Source organism: Felis catus, chromosome B3, assembly GCF_018350175.1.
Source record: "Felis catus isolate Fca126 chromosome B3, F.catus_Fca126_mat1.0, whole genome shotgun sequence".
NCBI lineage: Eukaryota > Metazoa > Chordata > Mammalia > Carnivora > Felidae > Felis > Felis catus.
Window position 1 is genome coordinate 117621686 of NC_058373.1, and position 21163 is coordinate 117642848.

The following is a 21163-nucleotide window of genomic DNA, read 5'->3' on the forward strand; positions in this document are numbered from 1 at the left end:
CATGTAGTTGGGTTCACTGGAGCCGCAGAGCCTTCACGAAGGTCTGCTTATTTGACGGGAAAGACCCAGGTTCAAGACCAAACATAGCTGAAAGTCCATGGCATGGTGCAACTAGCCCATGTTATACCTTCGTTCAAAACAGAAAACAGGACTCCTCTGATGGGCCCAAGCCCCACAGATGCCCAGCTGGACAAGCACAGCGCAGGCTGGAGTTCAGCCCCTACTCGACCTTCAGCTGCCCTTGTGTAGAGAATGACCCACACCGCTGTACATGGTGGGTCTGATCCGAGGAGCCCCAGCTGGAGAACTGTAACACATGGCCGCCTCTCAAGGGGGCGGCCCACACACGGATTCAGAGCCTGTCTCCCCTAGTCCTATGCACTGGGAAGCTCCCTTTCACAACGGCTGTAAAATATGCAGTAGGAAGCATCTGGCATCATCGTGGGCCGTCTCTCCATCACCTTCCCTCTCCTCCTCACAGTCCTCGGCGGGAGCCCCGGTGTTGCCCACTGGTGGAGCAGGGGCTTCTCTGTGGAGAGAGATGCCAGTGCCCGGCCTCCTGCCATTCCCCGCCGTCCTCCTGGTTTTGCTGTTGACAGACGACATGGAGGGTGGGAGGGTGGCCAGAGCCGAAAGTCCCACTGTCCCCTTGCTCTCTCTTAGGCTCGCTCATCCCCTCGGGCCCTGCCGCTAGGCTGACTCTGACACACAGGCCCCGGGATGCATAGGAGGAGGGTGTGAAGATGCAAACGCGCCTTTGGCCAAAGGCTCAGCAGCAGCCATCTGATTGTCCCTCTCTGGGTGGTGGCGGAAGCTTGAGGCTTTCACCTAAGCCGCAGCTCCCTCGGCTCTGGCCTCAGGCCCCAAAGCTGGGAAATGGGGTTGCAGGTGCGCGAGCAAGCACTGAAGGCCACAGAGGAGAGAGGAGTTGAGGACCAGGGGTCCACCCGCCTGAGACAACATGGCCGTGGAGCTTGGTCAAGGTGCTCCTTGGAGTTGAAGCCACAGGCCCCGCAGCTGAGGGAGCCTGGCATCTCCAAACAGGCGTTTCCCTCCCGCCTGCCTGCCAAGGAATGCAGCCGGAAAGTCAGAGACCCGGAAGCCCTGGGAGCCAGCTGTCACCCGCCCTCCCCCTCCCCTCCCTCCCTCTGCCTTTCCTCCCTCCCTGGCCAAAAGAAAAGCTAATGAGAGGGGAAAAGTCAGCAGCCCACCTCCCTCCTTCACAGGCAGCTCTGCAGGAAGAACCCCCACCCAGCTCCAGGCCCGATCAGGAAGTGGAAGGCTGAGGCTCCTGGCAGGCGAGGCAGCCGGCAGACAACCAGGGTGCTCCAGGAACAGAGCGGGGGTCAGCTCCCTCCCCAGGAGGCTGGTCCCCCCACCCAATGCCTCCGCCGTGTATCATGGGAAACAGCCTCCCACTCTGGTGGAATGAGTTCTCAAATACCTAGATTCAGCAGAGCCCCTCGAAGGGCTTCGACCTTAGTCAAAAAAAAAAAAAAAAAAAAAAAAAACCCTTTTGGGCCTCCAGCAAAGGACTACCGGTTAAAAATCATTACATGGGGTTGGTTTGGATTGCAAACAGTCCTTGGGCCCCTTTGGGACCACTGGGTCAGACTGTTGCGCTCGCCTCTCCCACGCCAGTGCCCCGAGGCCCAGCTGTGGTGAAACCGCAGCCCGCCTAGACGTGGAGGGGGACTTGCATAGTGGCATTTGGGAAGGAAAGCGTAAAAACCTGGCCCTCTTGAGCAGTGAGGACTTCCGGGACCGGGTGGAACTCGTCAGCAGCCCCCATGCAGCGGCCCCTGCTCCTAGCTTCAGCATGCTAGCTGTGCAGCCTCAGGCAAGTGGTCAGCCCTCTCTGAGCCCTGGTTTCCTCCTACGTACAACAGCTTGGACTAAATAATCTCTACAGCCTGCTCCAGCTGGGAGTGCCCATAGGTCTGTGCTTCTTTCTAGGCTAGGATTCCTGAATTGTGCTCATCATCTCTCAGAATGAGCAAAGAGTCGCCTTCCTGCTTGGAAAGTGGCTGCGAGCCTTGGAGACCAGGACAGAAACCATGGAGAGCATGGAGTTGGATCTGGACTTAAAAGCCCTGGGCAAGGATGTGAGGATAAAGCACTAGCAGAACTAAGGGTGCCACCGGCTAAGTCATAGGCCTGCTCCAGTCCCCAGGGCTCACTCACACAGTGTGACCCCTGGATAGCAGGAAGGGAGGGGTCACCAGAAATAGGGTGGGCAACACATGCGGGTCACCCCTGCCAGCTCTGGAGTCCCTGCCCTTCTGGAAGGATGCCCAGCTGAATGTGTGCGGGAGGTGGGGGGGGGGGTGAGGTCAGCCGGGCAGGGGGTGTGCTCCCATGTGGGTGCTGCGGCATCACCCCATGCACTGTGGGGCATGGGAAAGAAGGCAGTGTGGGCATCCGGGGACCTCAGCGTCATCCTGCTGCTCTCTGTCCTCTCTTAGAGGTGACCAAAAGGAGGTTCTGAGAGTCCAGGCTATACTGGTTATAGGCAGTGGTCATTAAGCCTCCTCCGCCCCTCTCCATCCTGGCTCCAAGTAAAGCTTCAGAAAGCATATTTATTATTACAGTATTGTAGCTTGAAATGCAAATATCAAAGTCCATTAGAAACTGTAAGACAACAACCGAATCAGCTTGGCTGCCGGGGTGCAGAAAAGGAAAAGGGCTAGAGGTGACTCCCCGTGGCAGGAGATGGGCTCGGGTCTTCTGAGACTCCGGGGAAGTAAGATTTTTATTCACCAAAAAGAGTCGGACGTTGTCAGTTTGGAGAAACTGAGCCCTACACCCTGCCACTGGCTCGGAAGGAGGAACCCCCAGCTGTTGCAGCTGATGGTTCCACCTGTCAGCCCAAAGCAGCCCCAAACCCCTCCCCCACAGAGTGTCCCCTCGGAGAGAAAACCCAGCCGTGACTCAGCCTCCCCACGCATGGGGCACGTGCTCTGCAGCGCTTCTCCCGCCTCCTCTGGTCAGCCCTCCCTCCCCACCACCCAGGCCCTCTTTTGCCTTCTCCAGACCCCAGTGCGCCGAGCAGTCAAGTGAAAATCAAACTCCTCTGAGGCAGAAAGGCACAGCTGTGTGTTTACAGCCACTGATTCAGATCCAAATCGCATACCCTGCCAGTCTCCCGCAAGGCAGGCTGGGGGCAAACTGTGTCTGCGTGTGCCAGGCGGGAAATCTATTTCGGGAAGTGACCTGCAGCCCTTTGCCATAGCAGAGCCTTCCTCTCAACCCCCACTCAGGAAAGACGGCCTTCTAGAAGGAGCTCTCACTTTAAAAGCAGCTGATGCGGTTGTGGGATTTCAGCCTGTTCCTTGTCACTTACACAGTCAGACTTTTGGCACCTGCCCCCCGCCCCCCGGCAGCCACATGGGAACAGCCGTGGGCTCCCATCTGTCCAGTGAGAAGGCAGGGGGTGAAGGCGACCACAGTGGGATGATCAGTGGGGAGGGAAGACCACTCAGTGGGACAGGACACCCACTTCTTCAAAGGGTGGAATCCACCTCTGTCCTGCCAGGGGGCCAAGGGGGGCAAAGAGAAAAACCCCCAGGTGTTGGGCCTTGGAATAGCAGGAACCTAGAGAGGGGACAAAGCTGTCAAGGTCAGGGAGAAGAGACCCAAGGGTGTCTGTGTCCAGGCTGGAACAGTAGACGTCAGAGAGCTCTAGGTCTAAGGACCTTGAAGGCAAAGAAGTAAGACGCCACAGCGTTCCCCCAAAATGAGCTCCTCTGTCTCCCCTTTTGTACAGCAAGCGGCAAGTGAGTACCCTTGGTTCAAGTCAAGTTTGGGAATCTCAGCATTGTGGAAGGAGGGCAGGATAGAAACCCTTCCATAGGAGCACAGGGTGCGGGATGTAAAACTGTACGCAGGAACACTCTGTGAAATGTTGCTATGAAGCAGAAAGCTAAGTGGGACACCGCATGGGGGGCTGAGGAGGGCTCAGAGCAGGGCAATTTTCACTTTGGCCATGTCACCTGAAGGCCAGTGAGAGAAGGAGCCTTCGGTGGCTCCCCCACAGACGGGAAGGCGAGGCTGGGTTGGGAGTGTGTGACCACCCCTACCAGCTGGTAGTGATCCGTGCACTCTTCCTAATCACGGCCAAATCCCTTCGACCTGAGCACCACAGCCCCCCAGCAGAAATGGTTCTCACTGGCGTAATATTCAGCAGGAACTTTCCACATTGCCCTTGTCAGCCGGGCTGGTTGCGGAAGGATGATTAGCGTAACTACACCCCCTGCTCCAGAGAGTATCTATTCGTGACCTGCTGGTAATGCAGTAAGGTTGAAAACAATATCCATTCCTGCCCCTCCCCACCTCCACCTGCACTCTCTCTGTGTTTGCCCATAATTAGGCAAAGCGAGTACATTCGTGGCATTTTAATGGCTGGTAAGAGGGTGAGTTCTATAGATCTGTGTCAACCGGAAAGGCAGTTTCTGGTTGTAGGCCACATGGCCCTGTCCTATCAACATCCTTTTTGATGACTCAGATGAAGAGAAAAACACGTCAGTCGTGTTCAGAGATCCCAGCCTACGAGGTGTTGTTCGTTTGGGAGGTAATGGAATTACCTTAAAAAAGTATCTCCTTCAGGTGGGATGATGGGTCAAAAACAATTGAATCAGATAAAATTTAGGTTAAAAATCATTCTGTCTCATAACTACAGAATGACATTTGTAGACTTTGCTGTAATTCAAGTAAAAAAAAAATCTGGGGTTGTAGTAAGCTATAAGCTTAATACAAGCAAAAGCAAGACACGATTGCCTTTTTTATAAATTTTTTTTTCAAAGTTTATTTATTTTTGGGACAGAGAGAGACAGAGCATGAACGGGCGAGGGGCAGAGAGAGAGGGAGACACAGAATCGGAAACTGGCTCCAGGCTCTGAGCCATCAGCCCAGAGCCCGACGCGGGGCTCGAACTCACGGAATGCGAGATTGTGACCTGGCTGAAGTCGGATGCTTAACCGACTGCGCCACCCAGGCGCCCCACGATTGCCTTTTTTAAAAGAAAAGCTACTTTAGGCTGTGATAACAAAAGTGAAAGGACTAAAAAAAGCGTCTCACTGATTTTCATGTTGCTCTAGACTGTATGGAGTCTTGGTTCTAAGCCCCCACATTTTATCAGGAACTTGAACAATCTTGAGAAAATTCGGTAGAGAATAACTGGGGAAGGTATGTCAGGTAGGATAAAGAGGTCTAGTCCCTCAGGAGACTAGATAACCATCGCGAGATGTATTTGTGTTTGTCTCGCAGTAAGCAGACCTTTCTGGGTAGTTCAGACAAAGCTAGAACAAATGGGTAGAGGATACAGGGAGGGCCAGTCTACTGGAGACTAACTTCCCAACAACGGGACACATCCCCTGGAGGATCACTGAGCTCCCTGGAAACGCTCAGAAGCTGAATGGCCCAGGGTATTGTAGAGTAGGCTTCTGCACTGGATTCTATCATGTCTTGTAGCTGGAATCCTCTGATGCATTAGACATTTGTTACATGGATCCTACTGCCATTTCATTCTATGGGTTATAAATGAGCCTTAGAAAAGGAGAGGGGATCCTATGAAGGGAGTTGGCTGAGACTGGGAGAGAGGGATGGAAGAGTCAGGTGAGCCTCTGCCTCGGGGGAGAAAAAGCCAGATGATGACACAGGCGAAGCAGGGGAAACTGTCAAGTAGCGGAATTACTGCCCTTCACGTGTCATCCTTGCCTTTTGTTGTTGTTGGTTTTTTCTTTTTCTTTCTTTTTTTTTTTTTTTTTAAGCCAATTGCTACGGCTGCAGCTGAGCTCTGGCAACAGGGCTCTCTCCCCCCGATGCCTGAAAGGAGGTCAGCGAGCAGAGGACACAGGCGCCTGCTGGCACAGGGCAGCTGAGCGGCTGTAGTGCCATCAGGCTGAGCACAGCCGGAGTGGGCATGTGCGTGGGGCACCCTGGCTCTGAGTCGGAGAAAGCTGGGCCTGTCATCATTCCCATCCAGGAAGGGTGGATTTTTGAAAGCAGGAAAGATGAGGACGCCAGTTGCCCCTTCCCACAATGCCAGTTACAGACTCCAGGTGGGCGGCTGGCATCAACTCTATCTCCGCCTGGCCAGGAGCAGAACATGCCCCCCAGAGGCCTTAGACCGAGCAGAAACTGCCCTCCGGAGGCCCCCTCCTCCTGGGCTCTGCCTCGAGGACTCATCTTCAGCCCAACTCAGGGGAGGGAAGGGCTCTCGTGTCACATTCCTCCCAGATGTCCCGAAGACCAGCACGATCGAGGAGGACACTCCCTCTTCTCTCAGGCTTCACCGGGGCTGCTTCCAACTCATCATGGGATTGTATAATTATGGTGATTACAGCTTATGGCTTTTTTCCTCTCCTCATCTCTTGCTTTCAAATTCTTCGAGGCCTCTCATTAAACATGGCGATCCCCGTAAACTCAGCAAAGTTTTAATAAGACTTTTTTTTTTTTTAAGCTAAAGAAAACCCAGTTACAGTTGATTGGTATTGTGTTCCCTCCGACAGACCTTTAAAACTCTAGCAGGCACCATCAGTGCCTGGCTATAAGGGGTGGGGGGAGAAAGGTATGGGGATCCAGAAGGCATCCATGCTTTTTCACAGGGTTGGAGAACGTTTCCATGCCATGATCCTGGCCTTTCTCGTTTGCACCAAGAACAGGGTACATCTGAACCCCCACGCCTAATGGGAAAAGACAGACCATCAGGCATGGATAGAGGACCTGGCCTTTACATCACAACAGATTAAGTTGGAAAGTAGAGATAGAGCAGCCGATATAAAACTCAGTCCAACCTATAGCGAAAGTAGAAGGGAAATTCTGGTGGATTTTCTGTCCTGGATGATACTAGAAGGTTCCAGAGCATCCATTATTCTAAATATGTAAAAAGAGTCCACCATTAGCGTGTGTTGAGTGATCGCATCCCAGCGATCACGTACTTGATGGCGGTTTCCTTGGTAATGACACAGCTCCAAAGCCTGTCATTTGCTAGGTCTCGATGATAGTTTTTCTTAAATTGTTTCTAGACCTGTAGGATGTAATGGGAAGGATCACCAAGAAGGAGTGGTGGGGAGGTGGCCGCTGGGGTCCCCCACCTGCCCTTCAGCATCTTTGCTCAGCTTTAGTGTCAGGGTCCTCTTCCTATCCACACTCCCCAGGACTGCGTGAAAAACTAAATGCACAGTGAGGTGCACCTTGCCCCCATGGGGACTGCACTCTGGGAGGCTCCTCATGGCTCACTGCCAGGAGCTGTCCAGACTGCTCCCCACCCACCGGTAGCCAGGTCGTCACATCTGGAGCGTGCCTGAGCAGCACCAACCACCTAGGGTCAAATGTTGTTGGAACTTGGCAGTGACATTTCCCCCAGCTACCCTCTCATCCCCTATTGAAGACGACCTGCTCGTTTGGCCCCAAGAACAAGGTCCCTTCGGTGCCCAGCAGAATGCACAAAAGTGGACTGGGTTCGAGATGGACAGCCTTGGCTGGATCCTGTCGGTCCACCTGATGTTGGCATAAGACCCCAGGGAAGCTCCTTGCTTGCCCGATGGGTATAACACAGCCGTACCCACCGTACAGGGTGGATGCTGGGACTAAATGAAGGTATAATGGTAGTCGATGCCATTTCTTGGGGGCTCACGTACTGTGGGCGTCCACACCATGCTGAGCTTGGTCAGCGAGGGACTTTGGTTCTACTCCAGCTCTACCAATTAGCAGCTTCTCTAAGCCTTGGTTTCCTCATCTGTAAAAGGGAGACAAAAAGAAACAATTAAGTGGGGAAAAAATACACTTAGCAGAGTGCTTAGCCAAGTGCAGCATACGTGCTCAAGTAGAACTGTTTGTATTATTATTTTCATTATTATGTTGTTGTTTGCCCCCCTCCCCCCGCATGCTGAGCTTTTATTACCTTACTTAATTTCCAACAATATTCTCCAAGGTAGGTATCATTATGTTCATTTGCAGTCGGGGACAGGTATGTGTGTATCTCATATGTGACAGTGTGTCCAAAGCACATCTAGTTATTACAGTGACCAGCTCATTAGAATGACTCGATATGGTAGCTATTACTACTGGCTTATTTTTAAAGCCCAGAGCCAATGTTTTCCCTGGGAATGGAGGGACCAAGGCGACTGACAGGTCAGCTTCTGCCCTGTGGGCCCCTAAGCACCTCCCTGGAGGCTGTGGGAGCTGTATGGTGCTGGGGGTAGGGACAGCCACCTGGAAAATATCGCATACGTTGTCAGGATCTGGCATGTGCACCCCTCTACTGAGGTGCACAAGTCTGAGACACCTTCTGCTTCCAGCCACAGATGAGGAGTAGTTCTCCCCATGAGCAGAGCGTGAAATCCAGCCCCCCCCACCCCCCGCCCACTTGTAGTGCTCCCCAAGAAGGAAGCCTCATTCCCAGAAACCCTCACCTCTCTGCGGTCTGCCTGCCGGGAGCCGCCCTGAGCAGTATGACCTCCCCAAGTCTGGTTGCCCCCCCTGCCGGATAAACCAAAGCTTGTATTTTGTGGCCACATACTACAGAGTGGGGTTGTGGGAGGAGTCAGAAGCAAGTGTCAGGGGATGCTTTGAAATCCCTCCTCAACCAGACCCCCGGGGTCCACGCTTCTGCTTGTAGGACTGGCAGAAACAGAAGCAGAGGGGCCATTTCCACTGACACACATGGCTTTTTCCTGGGGAGAATTCAGGTTTTATATGTGTATCTGAAGGTAAATGCCTCAAGTTTGCAGTGCTTGTCCAAGATTGGCCCCTTCGGAGCCTCGTACAAAGCTCTGCAGCCGATCACATGGTTGCTTGAGATGCTTGTGTACGTGCCTGTGGTGTGAACATGCACGTGAACGTGGGCACAGCTGTCCACACAGGTGCACGCGCTGCCTGCCTGACCCGCGCCTCTGTGTTCAGCGTATGGTGCGCAAGTAACATACGCTGCAGACTCGCATGTGCCTTGGCGCGCGGATCGCATGCTCCCGCAGCTGTGTGCATGTCTGGGCAGGGGCACCCCTAAAGCCACAGGTGTTCATGGTTTCAGCTGGATAAGTTATTCTTCACTTCCCTTCCTAAAAACACAATTGCCTAGTGCTGCTGGCGCAGAGTCAGAATGGCCGCTGCACTTCACCCCCGAGGTGGCTTCCTTCCAGCAGTGGGTGAGTGATCCCGGCGTCCGCACTCTCTAACTTTTTGGGGGATCCTTCTGCACAGAAGGTGCTCCAAAATCCAGAAGAGATGATCTGTTTGTCTGTGGCCTTGTCTCTGCCTATCACTCTTGTTCCCACACCCTCGTCCCAGGAACAGTCAGCAGCGCCTGGTTTTTGGTGTCCCCACGTTTCTGCCCCCCCCCCTTTTTTTTTTGCACCCATGGTTTTTTTCTTCCTAAGAGACCAGGAGCCAGGGGTCCAGAAATGATGCAAAGAGAAGTCCCTTGTCTCAGAGGCGATGTGCAGATAATGTCTTTAGGTACTGACCCTGTAACGCGCTTCTCCTGGACCCCTAGCAGAACAGGACAGAAACGCTCACTACCTTTGAAGATGCTTTGAAATCCAACAGCAGCAGCCTTAGGCTTCATCTCCCCGTTACAGCTTCCATAATCCTTCCTCTGTGGCCCAGGGCCAAGTCTTGCAGAAACATGGAGAATCTCTCATGTCTACCTACTAGGCCATCAGGGGAGAAGGCAGGGCAACCAACCGCCTGTCCTCTGTCCCACGGGCACCAATAGCATCGTGACAACCTGTAAAAAGGGTCTGTAGGGAAGGAAGAAGGTTCTCAGTGGATGGGACTTTCAGTGACCCAAGTTTCTATCTAGAGATCCCTTGAAAATGCCGCTTGGCCCATTCCCTGCTGCACTTTTTCAGGTTAGAAATACATGTGTGGTGAATACCCACTGAAGCGCATTTCTGGCGGAAGAGAGGAACGAGAACTAAGCCTGCCTTGGCATTTGTGTCCAAATGGACGTGGACATTTATGGAAAGATTGTGCTTTGGGCCCGGTGGGGAGGGAGCAGTCCTCACGATGATGACCTGTGCCTTCTAGGCTCTGCTTTGGCAGCTGGCTGAACCAAGGACCCCAACCTATGGATGAGTTTTGGGTGAACATGTTTGTAGGAGGTGAGAGGTGCCCTTGGGGGGTGGAGTTAGAGTCCCCGTGGTTCTGCAGGAAGAGTCCCACACTGCCAAGCAAATGATTCCTCCTGCTGTCTCTTCCATGAAACTTCAGTGGCTCTCTCCCCTAGAGCCATGGTCAAGGGTCACTTGAACGTCCGACTTGGAAAAAACATCAAGTTGCTGCCCAATAGCAACACAGCCATGCCCCTGTTTCCTTGAGTCTTTTGACCTTTGCCTAACTTGGAGCGAACCAGAGCTAAGATCCCAAAGTACATTTGGGCAGGAGGTGGAGGAACCGGGGAAGAGGAGGGCATGGCAGGGGCTGCAGGAAGGCATACTGCCAAGGGGCTTGCAAGCGGAATGCCCACCTCCACTCCACTCGAGAATCCGCCGAGATCTTCCCTGCACACGGAGAATAGAAAGAGCGCCAGAGTTATTCAGTCAGAACCGGAGGAAGGAGAGCTAAGAGGTCCGATATGAAAAGGGGGACATTTCCCCTGCACAGGAAGAGCACGGGGAAAGTGGAAATGCACAGCCTGGAAAGGAAGCTGGGGAATCTGGGCATCGTGCCACCAGAGTAGGGCACAGATGCTATCCCCTTGTCACTCCTGGCATGCCTGCCTGGTTCCAGATTTGTCCCCGCACAGCTGGGGGACCATGCGGGAAGGTCTCCACCACCCACCAAAATTAACAGGCTGAGGCTAACCCTTGCAAAGAGTCCCGTAAGTGATGAGCATGATGGGAGGCCAGAGTCAGAGGGCCAGGAACACCACCCACAGAGGGCTTCCCCAGCCTGGCTGGGACACCCTGATTTAGGGACTGGGTTCTAATTGGCATTGGTTCTAACTGGAGTAAGGCAGCTCTGCCTGCCCCCTCCTGAGAAAGGTAAACACCACACCTGCTTCTCTCTTCCCTGGGACAGGTGGTATGGAGGCCCCAGAAGCATCGACACCAATAACATAAGAGCAGAAACAGCAGTAGTGGCTTCAGCCGGCCTGTCCCGCAGGTGCACTCTAAAGCCATGTGCACCAGGCAGGGGTGATAAGTGCCCCAGCTCAGTGCACTTAGCCAGTCTCACTTTGCCAAGCTTGCCAGCCAGAAGGTGGCATCTTCTTTCTCAGGAGTCCCAGATGCAATGAGGGGAAGAAGCTCAGGCAGAACAGAAATGCTTGAGATGGGTCTCAAGAACCTCCAGGAGAGGAAGCTTCTTTCTCGGTGAGGTTGAGGAAATCTCCCTGGGGTGCCCAAAGAGATTGCCTAATGTGGGTGGGCATGGAGGAGCCAGCCATTCGTCTCTGAGCCTTTCCATCTGCCTCCTTCCTTGAGAGGGATGGCCACATAGCAAGTAGAAAGCATATGGCTCATGAAGGCCACCCCACTTAGCTCTACTACTGACTAGCCGATGCCCTCAGGCAAGGAACTCAAGCTCTGTTTGAGCCTGTTGCTTCGTCGATGCCGAGATGATATATCCTAAGACTTTAACCTAAGACGTCCTAAGACTTTAGAGTAATGCGTAACTGGCCAGGATGGTGTGGACATTAGCACAAGTGTCTATAAAATGCCTAGTGTGTTTGGCACACAATCGTTGTTCAACGTGCAGTCCACTGGTGGCTGTCACTGTCCTCGGCAGCTAACCTGTACCCCCGGGAATGGGGTCACCATCGAGGTCCGGGCTAGTTGAAGAGGAAGGCACATAGGAAGAGAAGGTACCTGGGATATTGATGCCACTCCACAGGGCAGGAATTCGAAATTCAAAGAGAATGCCCTGGGGAGATCGGGGAATAGGTTGGTTCTTTCTCTTTCAGTGCAGTTGGAAACGTTGGCAACTCACCTTTTCTAAATTAAAAGAAATAAATAAATAAGAAAAAAAAAAAGCACTAGGCTAGAGTTAAGGTGTCTGAACCTGCTACCGGCCCCAGTGACATTTTCTAGGAATCGCTTTCAGAAGACAGCACCGGTAGATTGCATAGACCCACCGTCTACATGGCAAAAATCTGGTCGTTTATACCGCTGTACATAAGTTAGTGAGCTGTTTCAAAAGAATCCATTATTTTTACTATGATCGTATTTTTTACCTTATTCTGTAACAGGTTTAAATGTACACGAATGGATATTAATTCTCTAGCCAGTGAACTTTTTATTAGTCATTCCATTTTCCCCTAGTTCTTCATTTTTTTTTTTTTTTTACTTGAGCGTTGTTTTACGTTTGTGGTATCTTATTCTTAAGAGTCAAATCGAATATTTTAAAGCCAAATAAAATGCCGTTCAGCTCCTGAGAGGGATCAGAAAGCTCTGCAAGGGCCCAGGCGCAATACAGACTCTGGGAATGGATCTTGCCACAGGCACCCGCCCCCCCTGACTGAAGAGTGAGGAAGCCAGCAGCACCCTCTCCGCCTGTGCGGCTCCCGCCTAGCCCTGCTGCGGATTAGCAGTGTGTGATCTTTGGCTAGTCCCAAGACCAGGTTTTTCCCTTTCATCTGCCCCCGCCCCCACTCCCCTTGCCAGGAAGTTCAACAGAGGGCCATTTGATGAGATGAGAGATGAAGTGTTGGAAACCTTTTTGAAACTCTTTCGTATTGAGTATGGATTCTGCTGCCATCCTCTGCCGGCTTCTAAGACCCCTAAACTACCCCCAAGCAAGTGGCACTCTCTCCCCAGTCTGAAACAGCACTGAGAAAGGAGATGTCACAGGATTCCCATATGCCCTTTGGAAATCATGCCTTTTGCTTTGCTCAGTTGGAGAAGGGGCACCAGGGGCGCCAGCCTCCAGGGGAGTCACCTGATGAAGTCAGGCAGGTTCTTGACTTCTCCCCTCCCGTCGAACCCAAGCCTGGACCCTTACCTTCCCACCTGGCTCTTAGGCTCCTGACTGCTCTCCTCAGCAGGGCCGCCCAGGCCTATGATTGCGCACACTCATCATTTATGAACCTGAGCATCATCTACGCACGGCTGACCCTCAGGCTCCTTGAGAGGACAGCTCTGGAGCCTCCCACAGAGGGCTACTGCGGTCATTGGGTGAGCCCCAATCAACACTCTTTTCATTAGCAAGGATGAAAAATGCCTGCGTCACAACAAAGTGATCGATCTGGATCACTGGACGAGAAACAGTGTTCCACATTGGTTCTATTGCAAGTTCTAGTTTCTCTAGCAGAGGAACCCAGGTTTCTCCTACCCGGGAGTGGGGAGAACTGGATTGAGCCCAAAGGCAAAGTCACAGGGCTAGCAACTGGAAAGGAGTAAGGAGTGGGAAATTTCAAAGCAGAGATGTGATAGGTGGATTTTTTCCCTAATCTTTCTGTTTCCTTTTGAGGTGTAATTACATATAGCAAAATGAACAGATCTGAAATGTGTGGTTCAATGAATTTAACAACGGTATGCACCAATATAACCTACACCCCATGACCCTGGAAAGTTCCCTCACGCCCCTTTCCAATCAATTCCATCCTTCTCCTCCAGAGGCAACCACAGTTGATTTCTATCCCCATAGTAACGTGGATTTAGGCTTAGGGGATTTGAGATCTGTAACTTTGGTCTTAGGTCATCTGGGCAAATCAGCTTGAGAGTCTCAGCAGCAGCTCAGATGTCCGTACTCCGTTAGCATTGGAAAGGGCCCTGCCCGAGTCCCCAGTGCTTGGCTCTGCTACCCCCCAATATGCCACCTGACCCCCAGGGCTACTCTCTGAGCCACAGCCCTCTTCCCAGCCAAAGAGTTTAGCCTCAGTCGCCCAGGTAAGTAAGCGGCAAAAGCTCTTGGTAACCCGGATCGTGCATGTTTTGTTGATTAATATCTGGAAGTGCGATGCACAGAGCCACAGCATGTCGAACAGCATGTTGATTTTCCTTAAAGCACTGCACAAAAGGGCGCCATTCCTTTTGTGCGTTTCCTTTTAGAAACAAAAGATTTCATGACCACGTTCTTCCAGACTTCTAGCCATCAAGATGGCCACAGAGCTGAAATGATTAGTCAGGGTGGAGGGTGGACGTTTGCGAACCTAGTCCATCACATTGAAGGATTCTAATTCTATTGGATTAACTTTGCCAAATGTCTCGAAGGTGAAAAGTACTTTGTCTGTATGCAAAGCTTTGGTGTCTCTGGAATGTACCTTCTGCAGTTTGGTTCTTAATCACTGTATATTTTCTCACTTGGACAAAGGCTGCCTGCTAATAGCATTTTCAACCACCTTCAGCTGCTTCGCTCAGCTACGCCAAGGCCTCAGGCTGAGCTGGCTGTAGTTTCCTGGCACCATGGTCCATTCCCAAATGACCGGCACTGGGGAACATCACACATTCACACCCTGAAAAAATGGCTTCCCCTGTAACTATGCAAGATGCTAGGCAGAGGGGGAGTTACTGCTCTCCTTCCTAAGTGTTTTCTACAGAATCATCCAATCGGAGGCAGGGCTGGGGGTGAAGAAGAGGGAAGAAAGAGCCCCAGAGGGTGCAGGGCGAGAGATCTCTTCTCTCCGGACAGAGCAGGTACCTCTGGGGCTCCCAGCAAGCCCCTAGCAGCACAGAGCTTGGGGCAGCTCACCTCTGAACACGGGTAGCCTCTGCTGTCAGATTTCACTTTGATCCCTGAAAATTACAGGAGCCTCGGCTCTTCAGAAGAGAGGCAGCTGCTGAGCCAGTGTGATTGCAGGATTTCTTCCCCAAAGCCCGAGGCCAGGCAGCTAGCCATGCCTGCGTCCTGCATGAATAACCACCTTCCAGCCTCACCCCAGAGGTCACTGAGTAGCGGACAGATTGCAGTTGGACTGAGCTACCCCCTGAGCCGACCCGAAACCTCACGACCTCCTTTAGCATCAGAACTGGCATTTGAAAAATGTGTGCGTGCAGGGGTGGGGGGAGGGAGATAAAAATGCCAAGGAACGCCACCTGGATTGCTGAGAGGCTGGGAACAATCTCAGGGCAAGTTCTCTAGGCTGGCCCCAGAAGTCCTGAGATATGGAAGCAGTTGGGGGCGGGGAGGAGAAGGCATTGACGGCAGGCCACAGGTCCTTGGAGTCAGAGCTATGAGGCTGAGCTCCAGGGCTCAAGCAGGAAGAGATTAATTAGCGACTCCAAGCCCGGCCCAGCCTTTTCTATAGAACAGGGAGGGGTAGAGGGTGGGGGACCTCCGGGCCAAAGGCACCTAAAGCAGACAGTCACACAATTCTCCAGATACAGAATCTCCAACCTCCCTCAACCTACAGCCCCCTCTCCAGCCAAAATGACCTCACTAATGAGGAAGTAGCTGTAATGAGGGTTTGGATGCCTGGTAAACCTCTCCCTCTTTGTTTCTGGGCTTTTAACATGGGCACTGGCAGTGCACTGTTATTCAGAAGCTTTAGTCATTTTTTTTTTTTCACATCCGCCAGCTAAATCAGAGCCCCAAATACCATGTATGGCAAAACCAGAACATATACATTTGGTGACAGAACGTGTAATTTGTTGCCCTGGTGGAAAAGGGACAGAAGGAGAGGGGGAGGAGCCAGTATACGGTACAAGGTTACTGCGGCAATAAACAGCACCAAGAGGCAAGCAAAATTCCTCGGTGCCTTTCATACGAGCAGGGATGGATGTGGGTAAAGGGTTTGGGGGAGGTTTATTAGAACCCTCGGACCAGGAGACCCCTAAACTCATCAGCTCCACACTTCCCCCGAGAGGACCTCACGCACATACCCACACTTCCTGCCTTCAGGCCTGCATCCAGAAGGCACAATCCCAGGTGAACCAACAGGATGACAAATGCCTCCAGCTCCGTCTAAGAAAGGGCAGTCAAGGAGAGTACCAGCCATGGGTGTGCCTTAGAATCAGGGCCGGAGCAAGTCCTTGAAGGTCAGCCTCCGCCAGCTGTGAGCTCTTGTCCTACCCGCTTTACCCAGACAAGTAGCCACCTTACTTTTAGTGATTTGCAAAGACTGGCACTGCAACCCTCTAGGATTAAAAAAAAAAAAAAAATCTGATTAAAAAAATCCTTACCCTGGTATAAATGCATCCTGCTGCAGGCTAAGTTTAGTGTATTTGAAGATCCAGATAAGGCTGCTGTTGGGGAGATTTTGTGTGTGCCCGTGTGTGTGTGTGTGTGTGTGTGTGTGTGTTTAAAATAGGGGAGAAAAAATGAAGTTCCATCTCACTAGTGAACATGAGGAGTGAAAGAAAAGGGGATGTAGATACAGGCTTTCCAATAGCTCCTGAGGGCGATTCCATTTCTGGACAAGCTCCCATGCCTGCCATCAGAATTCTCAAAGTCAAGCTGGCAGGTCCCTCAATGGAGAGCTAAGCCAGATGACCCATTGTCTTGCATCCAGCAAACTCACAGCCCTTGTTCATTTACTAGATGTACCCATTATCCATCAATTCATCAATCAGCCAGTTGATTGAGTACTCTACCAGGCTTCACAAACCTGATCAATTTTTTTTAATTACATCCAGCTTGCACACAGCCAAACCCAGTAAACAAGACGAGCCCTGACACCCCACTTGGAAATGAACATGAGGAACTGCTGGCCCTTGCAGTCTCTCACTACCAAACAGCACAGCCCATGCTGATGAGGACCATGTGCTCGCCTTTGCAGATGGCAAGGGTGTTGCTGACCCGATGTCAATGACAGCATGGGGTTTGAGTATTTTCTCAGACACAGTGATCAGTCCGCTTGGGTCCAGCCACACACTCGTCTAGACCCCTTCCCGATGCTATGGATTTCTCTTTTTTATTTTTAAATGTTTATTTAGTGTTGAGAGAGGGTGGGAGGGATAGAGAAAAAGGGGCGGGAGACAGAGGATCCGAAGCGGGCTCTGTACTGACAGCAGAGAGCTGGATGCGGGACTCGAACTCACGAACCGTGATATCATGACCTGGGCCGAAGTCGGACGCTTAACCAACTGAACCACCCAGGTGCCCCACTATGGATTTCTTAGGGTGAGCAGGGAATGGGCACAGAGTGTGTCAAGGAAAATAAGCAGAATGACTGAGCCTTACCCATCCTCCTCCTCATCCATCCTCTTGGTGCCCAATCCCACACTGGACGCTCCTCGGCCACCACCCCCCCAGGGGCAATAGAGGAATTGATCTCTCTCAGGATCTCTGTGCCTCATGCACCAGGCCTTACCAGCCAGGTCAATTTTTTCATTTTTGAGAACTGCTACGTGGGTTACAAGTGCAGGGTTTGTAGACGTCCTGATGTGGGGTCATCAAGTTCAGCCCCTGGGTACCACAGACGGAGAGCCAGGAACATAGGACACGACAGGAGTGCACTGGCCTGGGTCCTGCAGCAACCTCAGCTCACCGGCCTGGCTCCCAGCCTTGGCAAATGCCCCTGTACTTCCACTTCCACAGTCCCAGAACTGGTCATCAAGACAACCCAGAGCCTCTCCCAAGGAGGGCTCACTCCCGCCTTTCAGAAAGGATCCTAAGTCTTCTGCCTTCTTTTTTTTTTTTTTTTTTTTTTTTTTTTTTTTTTTTTTTTTTTTTTTTTTTTTAAATTTTTTTTTTCAACGTTTATTTATTTTTTGGGACAGAGAGAGACAGAGCATGAATGGGAGAGGGGCAGAGAGAGAGGGAGACGCAGAATCAGAAACAGGCTCCCGGCTCCGAGCCATCAGCCCAGAGCCCGACGCGGGGCTCGAACTCATGGACCGCGAGATCGTGACCTGGCTGAAGTCGGACGCTTAACCGACTGCGCCACCCAGGCGCCCCAGTCTTCTGCCTTCTTAAGACTAGTTCATTCCTTAGCTTCTAATCACCCAGATCCTTAACCATCACCTACTTAGGTCAACCCACCTCCGTCATCTTCCTACTCTCCAGTCTACTTTTTCCTTCCTCACTTGAATAAAATCAAGTTCAGGACGGGCCCATAAGCATTAAGAGACACTCTACCTAAGAGTTAAAATGCCTGGTTTGGGGTAGGATTCCCACACCCCCCAAAGGACCAGCAACACACCTTGGCCCCCCAACCTGCCCCAGAGCCCTGCCTGTTCCAAGTGCTGGGGTCAAGGCTCCCAACCCCAGAGATCAACAGGGTCCCGTAGCTAAGTCATTCGGCCTCCATGGCTCTGGCAACAATTAATTCACCTGTCTGGCTCTCTGTCTCTGTCCCTGTCTGTGTGTGTGTGTGTGTTTGTGTGTGTGTGTGTGCACCTGTGCGTGCCAACTCTGTCGCCTGTCTCTGCAGGGAAAGTCGCTGGCGGGCAAGCGCCTCACCGGCCTGATGCAGTCCTCCTGACGGTCCCCGCCGCAGGGCCCGGGCCCGACGACCCCACGGGCAGGCGGCGGCGCTCCACATCCGCGGACAGAGTTTCCCTACGGGGAGATCTGGTCACTGTGAAAGAGAAGGAGTGAGGGAGATGACGGGCGGCAGAGGGGAGACTCGGTGGGTGCCCGGGGACACCATGCAGAAAAAGTCCACAGAGCCCGGGGTCGGCCCTGCAGAGGCCCCTGTTTACAACCCTCTCTTCCTTGTACAGTTGTGCGCCGACACCCCATTCTCGAGGAGGCCCTTGGCCCTAACTCGTTCGGGGCACAACTCGTGGCGGGGCTCCTGTCGTGACTCTCACTTGAGGTCATATCCTTATTATCGCCACTCTTCCTTCTGTCTGGGGGACCACGCCTTCCGGCAGATGCAAGAGCCACCGGCAGGCCCCGAGCACCCCCAGTATTACCCCCCCACCCCCCACCTCCGCACAGCGGCCAGTGTGCCCACAGCGCCCCCTAGAGCGACAGCCGCTGCGTCCCGACGGCCCCCTTTCTGGCCCCGCCCCGGCCCCCATCTGTGCAAGGACCCTCGTGCAACCGGCCAGGTGGAGGCCACACCGCTGAGCAACCCCGCCGACTGCTCCACCTCCAGGTTCTTTCAGCCCCCTGCAGGCCGACTTTCCGGGGGGGGGGGTCCCCACGGGGCGTGGGGCTGCCCCCTGGTCCCGTCAAGTGCCTCCAGGGTCCGACACCACAGGAAGCACCGGTGTCCGGGAAAGAGCTCGTGGTTTAACAGCCGTGGAGGTTCTGACCATCTTTGGAAACATTTATTATTTCCGAATTTATTCTGGTTTCGCCCCTTCTCCTTGGTTTGTTCCCTCGTGTTTTACTCAAAATAAACATGGCCGTGAACTCGGGGGCACTGGGATCCTCCCCTCCGGCAGCCCCCTTCCCCCGGGGTGGGGGGAGGTGGCTGGGGCATAGGCATGGCCGAGCCCCTGCAGGGAGGGCCAGGTCTCACTTGTGTCTGAAGTTGGGGCTGAGTTGGCTCCAGAGGGCCTAGGCCAGGACCAAATGGTTCTCTGCCAGCCCAGCAAAGTGGGCCCTAAACGAAGTGGACCGTCAAGGGGGAAAGCAGACACAAAGAAAAACCTGCAAAAACCTGCAAAAAAAAGCCCACTTGCACTCCCTTCGTGTGTATGTCAAAACGACTATCTGCCAGTTGGCTGTGACGTAATACATGTACATCGCCGAGTCAGGTGCCTGACGCGTAGTAGGTGCTTAGCAAACGGTAGCTATTACTCTCGCGATTATTGTTGTCATCCTTGTGACTCCCGTGAGCCCTCCGACAGCGGTATTGAGCAACATGTTTTTGAATTCAGACACTCACTCCACCTGCTAGAACTATCCTTCGATCTATTTTTGGCCATAGGTGAAATTTTTCCCTGGGGAGTGTATAAGCAGCAAACACAGAAGCAAAACAAACAAACAAACAAAAAGCGATCACTGGTGTTTCTTTACTTACGTAGGCAAATTCACCAGCTGGTGACCAAAGTCTCAAGCTTGTTTGCAGACCCCGCCTCCTGGGTGCTCCCATGACCATCTTTGCCACCCCACATCAGTGCGGTCATGTGTCTGACTCCACAGGGCCCTGTCCCCACGGCACCAGCCTTCCATCCCCCACAGCAGGGCCACTGTGGGCATTAGGAAACTTGGCTATGGCTGTACCCTTGCGGGTTTGTGACCACTATGCCTCAGTTTCCCCCACTGGCGGTAGTTGCTCTCTCTTCCAGGTAGAGTAGATATTAGGGAGGGGACATGTGTTGGGTCCTCAGGTTGTCTCCAGCGGTGGATAGACCCGGACTCTTGTCAGGCACTCCCACACCCTGATATCACACAACCTCAGCACAGACTGTGGCCCTAGGAAGATACTCAGAAACTATGTGATGAGTACACGAACGAAATGAAGCCCCATCCCATGTTACGGGGTTTTTTGACTCCTCTCCTTGTTCTTGTTCTGCCTTTTTTTTTTTTTTTAAATCTCCTTGCTTTTCACACAGGACTCCTTTTTCAGAACCAAAATGCAGTTCAAGTTTTTCTGCACCCAGTATTGCCCCAAAGAAGCTCCTCCCTGTCAGGGGTCCCCAAGCTGTGTTGACATCAAGGCACAGGGTATGTGGACAAAGGAAGTTCCAGAACAGCAGCACCTCTGTGCCCTCAGTTACCCAGGGCAAAGGCCTGACTGCCCCCTGCCCTTCCCCATGGGCTGTGGACAGAGCAAGTTTGGCTTCCCCAGTCCCCCTGGCCACTGCTCCTGAGCGATGCTGGCTGAGACTTGGCCAACCCTGGAGGTCCCACCCGGAGCCAGATGGACTGCACCCCCGAGATGGTGCAGGCTGAAGGTTTCCAAACACTTCTGGGGACCCGTTCTGGGGGCAGCCAGCAGATTCAATAGAGGTACGTTCAAACCCAGAGCAATAAGTCCCCTCACCCCACCTCCCAACCAGGCATACTCGGTCCCGTGACCATCGCGTGCTCCCCAGTAGATCAAACCAAGCAACGGGGGTGGGAGGATGGGGTGGCTCCACCCAGCTGGCCAGTCCAAGGTCATCTACTGTGCAGACCTTCGAATGCAAGCACACTTCGAAAATACGGTCTTGGCGGGTTCCCCATTGGCCTGGTCTACACAACCAAAACTTCAAACCAGATTAGACTTCTGAAGGCAGTTTTGTAGCAAAACAGGTCTCCCTGCTTCCAGAAGCTTCCTTAGCTCTCCTGCTGGGCAGAGTCTCTGGACCAGAGACTCTTCTTATTGAGGGCTCACTGGACCAATATCCTGTTGGCAGCCCCATAGTCAAAGCTTCAGGGCAGCCACAGAAGTGACCACCCA

General features: G+C 52.8%; 1 protein-coding gene across 16 annotated transcripts in view; it reads left to right on the plus strand.

Moving 5' to 3' along the window:
• Positions 1-21163, plus strand: part of RGS6 (regulator of G protein signaling 6) — a 606431-nt gene that overhangs the window by 574803 nt on the left and 10465 nt on the right. For 11 of the 16 annotated variants that reach the window (XM_045060157.1, XM_019833233.2, XM_045060161.1 and 8 more), the window contains 2 exons: positions 9080-9146; positions 18254-19192. The exons of 1 other annotated variant lie outside the window; for it this stretch is intronic. In XM_045060157.1, coding sequence (XP_044916092.1) covers positions 9080-9146; positions 18254-18420 — 234 coding nt within the window. In that variant the 3' untranslated portion in view covers positions 18421-19192. Of the gene's footprint in view, positions 1-9079; positions 9147-18253; positions 19193-21163 lie in introns of those variants that run through there. 4 more of the 16 variants (XM_045060166.1, XM_045060165.1, XM_045060162.1 and 1 more) reach the window with 2 other exon arrangements.